Source organism: Pristiophorus japonicus, chromosome 17, assembly GCF_044704955.1.
Source record: "Pristiophorus japonicus isolate sPriJap1 chromosome 17, sPriJap1.hap1, whole genome shotgun sequence".
NCBI classification, from domain to species: Eukaryota; Metazoa; Chordata; class Chondrichthyes; family Pristiophoridae; genus Pristiophorus; species Pristiophorus japonicus.
In genome coordinates this window covers 119,352,595-119,359,198 of record NC_091993.1, presented here as the reverse complement: position 1 = coordinate 119,359,198, position 6,604 = coordinate 119,352,595, and the positions used below count along the sequence as shown (strand labels likewise).

Here is a 6,604-nt window from a genome sequence, read left to right as displayed (position 1 = left end):
CAGCCAGCCCCGATATCCCCTTGCTCAGTACCTCTTCCGTCCAATTTAACGTGACCACGCCTCATCCGGAAAAATCCCTTATCCGGAACAGGCCAGTTTCCGGGGGTTCCGGATAAGGGAGGTTTCAACCTGTAATTGCATTTATACAGTGCCTCATTACATTGAAACATCTCAGAATGCTGCACACAAAGAATTGTTTTCAACAAAGAATTGCTTCTGAAAGACGGTGTGTCAGCAACATCTGGCAAACAGGAATGAAATGAATGACCAATTCATGTTTTTTTGGTGGTATGTTTGGGAGGAATGTTGGAGGGGAGAGAGAGAGAAGGGTCTCCGCTTCCTCCAAAAAGTATGATAGATGTTTAACATCCACCAAAGCAGACATCTCAGGTTACTATCTCATTTGAAGGCTCATTTAAACTGCAGTGTCAGATGTTGCTCAGTGGGTAGCACACTCACCTCTGAGTCAGAAGGTTGTGGGTTCAGGTCCCACTCCAGGGGATTTGTGCACAAAAAAATCTAGGCTGATGGTGCAGTGCTAAGGGAGTGCTGCACTGTCACAGGTGCTATTTTTCAGATGAGATGTTAAACCAAGGCCCTGTCTGCCCTCTCAGGTGGATGTAAAGAATCTATGGCATTATTTTGAAGAAGAGCAGGGGAAATTCTCCCCAGCGTCCTGGCCAATATTCATCCCTCAATCAACATAACGATTATCTGGCCGTTATCACACTGCTGTTTGTGGGTGTTTGCTGTGTGCAAATTGGCAGCCGCGTTTCCCACATTACAACAGTGACTACACTCCAGTGGTCTTGAAAGGTGCTATATAAATGCAAGTCTTTCTTTTATGGCACCTCCAACAATCTAGAATGTTCTGGTGTGCCAGCCTAGATTGGCTATAAACCACAACCTTCTGACTCAATGACAAATGTGCTATCAACTGAGCATGTTGACGTACCAATTGGCTGCCACACTTCTGGATTAGGGAAGTAAAAATTGACTGGGTTCCCATTCCAGATAGCCAACAGCGACCCCTACTGTCAGTGCACATGTGTGGACAGCTGGGTCAGGACAGGATCAGGTTTGGCTTGTGGGATCATCATTGGAGATGTACAGAAAACTTTGGAGGGGATTGGAGATCAAGTTGATCCAAAATCTTGGCGAGCCAATTGAAAGTTTCTCAGGCTCTGTGCTGAAACTGTCCACTGACTAGAAGAAAGGGACATTGTTTTAACTCCTGGTCAGAATTAAGGTCTGATAATCACACTCTGTGAGCTATGGTAAGCGTGTGAATGGAAGTTCCCCAACCAATGTTTTGTTTCTGATACAAACATAATTACATATCAGACGGGAGTTTGCAGCAATAGTCTGACTTTGGAATTCAGTTGGCTGTTACAAAATGCTGGAATTCACTGCAAGGCTTTACGATATCTACTGAAACCTTCAGTTTGACCCTAGTCTAGTACTCTCAGGGAACTGTTATTATATCCAGTTATTTAGATGCTTGTGCGTGCCAGAAAGATTAAAGTGTAGAGGGTAGGAATGGATAGTCCTGGCTTCAGATTGTAGATATTCAGCTATCCCTCACACAGATAAGTGCTGTTAATAACATATTTCTCTGAGGATTTGCCAATGGTTATTGACAGTTTCCAAATGAGCCGTGATGGTCCTCCAAATGTCTCCATGCCTGGCCCTGCTCCCATCCACCATCTGGCCAATGTCAACTTCAATGTCAACTAGATAGGGTGGATAGGAAGGACCTATTTCCCTTAGCAGAAGGGTCAACAACCAGAGGGCATAGATTTAAAGTCATTGGTAGGAGGTTTAGAGGGGACTTGAGGGGAAATGTTTTCACCCAGAGGGTGGTGGGGGTCTGGAACTCACTGCCTGTAAGGGTGGTAGAGACAAAAACTCATACCACATTTAAAAAGTTACCTACAGGGTTAGACGGACCTGGAGCTGGAAAGTGGGATTAGGCTGGATAGCTCTTTGTCGGCTGGCACGGACACGATGGGCCGAATGGCCTCCTTCCGTGCTGTAATTTCTATGATTCTATGATTCAAACCACATCCTTCTGATCACTCCTGCCCTGCCCTCCAATAATGCTGCAATCTAATTGCAATGAAGATGTAGGTGAGATGTGTACCGTTCTGGTCAACCACATTATCGGAAAGATGTGATTGCACTGGAGAGGATACAGAGGAGATTCACGAGGATGTTGCCTGGACTGGAGTATTTTAGCTATGAGTAAAGATTGGATAGGCTGGGGTTGTTTTCCTTGCAGCAGAGGAGGCTGAGGGGAGACCTTATTGAGGTGTATAAAATTATGAGGGGCTAGATAGAGTGGCTAGGAAGGACCTAGTCCCCTTAGCAGCGAGATCAATAACCAGGGGGCATAGATTTAAATTAATTGATGGAAGGATTAGAGGAGAGCTGAGGGGGAATGTTTTCACCCAGAGGGCGGTGGGGGTCTGGAACTCGCTGCCTGAAAGGGTGGTAGAGGCAGAAACCCTCACCACATTTAAAAAGTACTTGGATGTGCACTTGAAGTGCCGTAACCTACAGGGCTACGGACCGAGAGCTGGAAAGTGGGATTAGGCTGGATAGCTCTTTGTCGGCCGACGCGGACACGATGGGCCGAAATGACCTCCTTCCGTGTTGTGAATTTCTATGATTCTAAGAAAATGTCAATAGAAGACCTTCCTTGGCATTGAGGACTTTGGGATTGTTCAACACTTCGAGTGATCCCTGAGAGCGTGAGTGAGTCTCAGTGAGTAGGAAACCACAGTGTCGGGGTTTGAAGCTTTACTGAGAGGCAGGAATGGTTTTGAGGCAGATATTGAGTTTATGAACCTCATTTTGAACAGGGATGGAAAGGATTTGAGTTGGGAGATATGGGAGGATGGGGGTGGTTCTGAAGATATGAATGAGCTTAAGAGATAGGGAGGCAAAGGACACCAACACAAAGGAGATAGGGTAGAGGAGGGACAGAGTGAAAGTGAGGAGGATAGTGGAGGGGGGAGGGGGTAAGAGAGAAGATAAGAAATAGGAGCAGGAGAAAGTCATTTGGCCCCTCGAACCTGCTCCACCATTCAATAAGATCATGGCTGATCTGATCATGGACTCAGTGGGTGAAGATGATCAGGGAGATAAAGACAGATATATAGCATTTATAGAGCACCTGTCACCACCTCAGGGTAGCCCAGAGTGCTTTACAGCCAATGAAGCACTTTTGAAGTGTAGTCACTGTTTCAGGGCAGCCCAATTTGTGCACAGCAAGATCCCACAAACAGCAGGTTGGTAACGACCAGATAAGATTGTTTTCAGTGGGGCTGGCTGAGGGATGAATATTGGTCAGGGTAGGGCCTGAGAAAGATATTAGAGATTTGGATGGACTCCCTGTCTATTAGCACAGCACGATGCAATCTTTCTCTGGTGCCGTTTTGTTATATTTAAGCCGTGATTTGATTTCTCGAAGGTCCTGAACGTGTTGGCAGGATGCAGAAGCGAGATTTTGTCCCCCCCCCCCCCCCCTACTCTGGTCAATGTGGGAGCCTGATGTGGAGCAGAGAGTGAGTGAGTGAGTGAGAGGGCCACGCCTTCAGATCCGGGATCATCCCAGAGGGCGGTCGTGATCCAGACTAAATCGCTCGTCCCTTTAAACAAGGAAGCGAGCTCGGGAAAGCGAGCAGGCAAAACAAGGCAGGAATTCTCCCCACTTACACAAACCGCCTGGAAGTTGGACAACTTGAGACAAATGGGGAACTTGCCCCAACATTGGAGTTACGGAGTTACCCAGGACGGGCGTCTCTTCTTTATAGAGTTGAGTAATTCATCAGTCCCTTTTTAAAACAAAGTGCTATCTGCGGTTGAGTTTTACTGATTTAATTTTTCTCCTGTCTCCTCCTCCCCAAAAGAAACACACACTCACTCCTTCTTGGGGTATTTCTATATATTTTTTTTGCAGCGACCTGACCCGTTCCACCAGTTGGGTCCATCCCTGCTCGGCACAGCCTTTCCGAACTGGTCACAGGCCAGGTAAGGAGTCACAACCAGAGTTTTTCAAGGTGTTAGCTTATTGTTGGCCATTTTACACCGTTTTTACTCTTTAAAATTTTTTTATTGAAATGCAGGTCTGCTTCGTGGGTGGGAGCAAGGATTCACGTTTGAAGGTGCTACTTATTTCATCAAGTGAGTGCGAATTCCTTTAACTTAAACCTCAGCCTTGTCCATTCTGAGGCTGAACATGTTTTTTTGACTATTTGTGATGAGTTTCTCTCTCTCTCTCTCTACCTGTTTTGAAAGGGCTGACCCTTTTTTCTTGGCTTGCGGTTGAATGAGCACTGGACACCAGCTACTGGCCGTCTTTAATATTTCAGCCTACACCTTTGAAAGGCACTCGGGCTATTCGACTATGGGGGCACCACAGTCAAGCCCAATTCTGATGTCGACACTTGGGCCCTTTGGCCGGGAAAGGTCAGGAGTGGGAATAGAAGCTTTGGGAGAGGAGGAGGAGGGGAGTTAAAGCCAACTAGAAAAGCGAAATACTGCGGATGCTGGAAATCAGAAACCGCTGGAAATACTCAGTTGTTCAGGCAGCGTCTGTGGAGAGAGAAACGGAGTTAACGTTTCGAGTCGATGACCTTTTGTCAGAACTGGTAAAAGTTAGAGATACAACGGGTTTTAAGCAAGTGCACAGGTGGAGAAAGGGGGGAGGGGGGGGGAAGAACAAAAGGGAAGGTCTGTGATAGGGTGGAAGGCAGGAGAGATTAGAGAGACAAAAGGGATGATGGTGTGAGGCAGATGGTAATGGGGCAAGTAAAGAAACAAAAGGTGGGTCTAGATAGAGTGTAAATGGGAATGGCAGAATCATCAACAGCTGGTATGTGAAAAAATACGGGCAGAGGTTATGGTCTGAAATGGTTGAACTCGATGTTGAGTCCAGAAGGCTGCAAAGTGTCTAAACGAAAGATGAGGTGCTGTTCCTCGAGCTTGCGTTGAGCTTCATTGGGACAGTGTAGGAGGCCAAGGACAGAGAGGTCAGAGTGGGAGTGGAGCGGGGAATTAAAGTGACACACGGTCGGAAGCTCGGGGTCACACTTACAGACTGAACGGAGGTGTTCCGCAAAGCGGTCACCCAATCTACACCTAGTCTCCCCAATGTAGAGGAGACTGTGACTGCTACCTGACTTGATCGACAATCCCTGAGAACTGCCCAAAGGATCTGGGAGGTAGTTTAAGATGCGTTGCTGGCTGCATCAAGCGCTCAACGCTGCCCTTTCCCCCTTGACCCTTTTCAGGGCTGAGATTTCAGTTTATTTAAAGGGACTCCGTCTCTTATAGGAAAGTGCCGGTCAGCCCAACTTGGATGCAGTGCCGTTGATGCACATCAACTACCATCAAACACGAGAAAAATATTTGACTGAACTGTCACCGTAAAAGCAGTACCTCTCTAACGTATATAGGCTGTATTACTTTGCACATTCAGAAATGGCTTTGGAACCATTTCCACTGCAGTGTGGCCATTGAGCTGGACCAGTGCTTGGAATAAATGGTATAAATTTTCAATAATAAAAACAGAAAATGCTGGAAACCTCAGCAGGTCAGGCAGCATCTGTGGAGAGAAACAGAGTTAACGTTTCAGGTCTGTGACCCTTCGTCAGAACAGGAAAAATTTCGCTTTATTTATGCGAATACATTTTCACATTTATGCTAATTCTCAATTATATGGATTTTCTGTGGGAGGGGGAGGCTTAATTTTACATAAATCAGCTAAATTGCAGTGGAAGATTTTTTTCAATTGGTGTCCCTTTTCCAAATCCCCCCTCCAATTGACTTTGCTCTGAGTTCTTAATCCACCTTCGAATTATTATACTGGGGCTAAAAAGGGTTAAACGAGGACAGGTTGCATAGACCAGGCTTGTATTCCCTCGAGTATAGAAGTTTAAGGGGTGATGCAGTTGAGATGTTTATTATTAAAGGTTTTGATAGGGTAGATCGAGTTTTACTCTATTTCCTCTGGTGCGTGAGAACAAGGGGAGGCATAACCTTAAAATTCGAGCCAGGCTGTTCAGGAGTGACATCAGGAAGCACTTCTTCACACAACAGGTAGTGGAAATCTAGAACTCTCTCTTACTCTCCCCCCCCCCCCCCCCCCGCCCCCCCCAAAAAAAAGCTCTTGAGGCTGGGTGAGCCAATTGAAAATTTAAAAACTGAAATTGGTAGATTTTTGTTTGGCGAGAGTATTGAGGGTTATGGAACCAAGGCGGGCAGACGGAGTTAAGATACAGATCAGCTATGATTGAATTGAATGGCGGAGCAGGCTCGAGGGGCTGAACGGTCTCCTCCTGTCTCCGACATTCCTATCTCTGTCTTGGTATTTGGTAGGATTTGCTATCGTGTATCTCTTGGATATTTTAGCTGCAGGTCAGGGAGACCAGGCGGAGCCGAACTGCCACTGTTATTGTCAAGAATGTTTCCATTTTAAAATGAGGAGGGAGGTTATGTGGGTGGAACATGGTTTTATCTTTCATGCACTGGGAGTTCGAACGGTGTGTTTCGAGTGCCTATTCAGTAGCTTTACCAATAAAACCACGTATTTAATGAG

At 46.2% G+C, this 6,604-nt stretch overlaps 1 protein-coding gene across 1 annotated transcript in view; it reads left to right on the top strand.

Moving 5' to 3' along the window:
* The first annotated feature begins 3,743 nt into the window (after positions 1 to 3,743).
* plekha6 (pleckstrin homology domain containing, family A member 6) overlaps positions 3,744 to 6,604 on the top strand; it is a 351,674-nt gene continuing 348,813 nt past the window's right edge. The window contains exons 1-3 of the mRNA XM_070859220.1: positions 3,744 to 3,819; positions 3,965 to 4,035; positions 4,131 to 4,188. Of these exons, the coding sequence (XP_070715321.1) occupies positions 3,755 to 3,819; positions 3,965 to 4,035; positions 4,131 to 4,188 (194 nt within the window). The 5' untranslated portion in view covers positions 3,744 to 3,754. The remainder of the gene's footprint in view (positions 3,820 to 3,964; positions 4,036 to 4,130; positions 4,189 to 6,604) is intronic.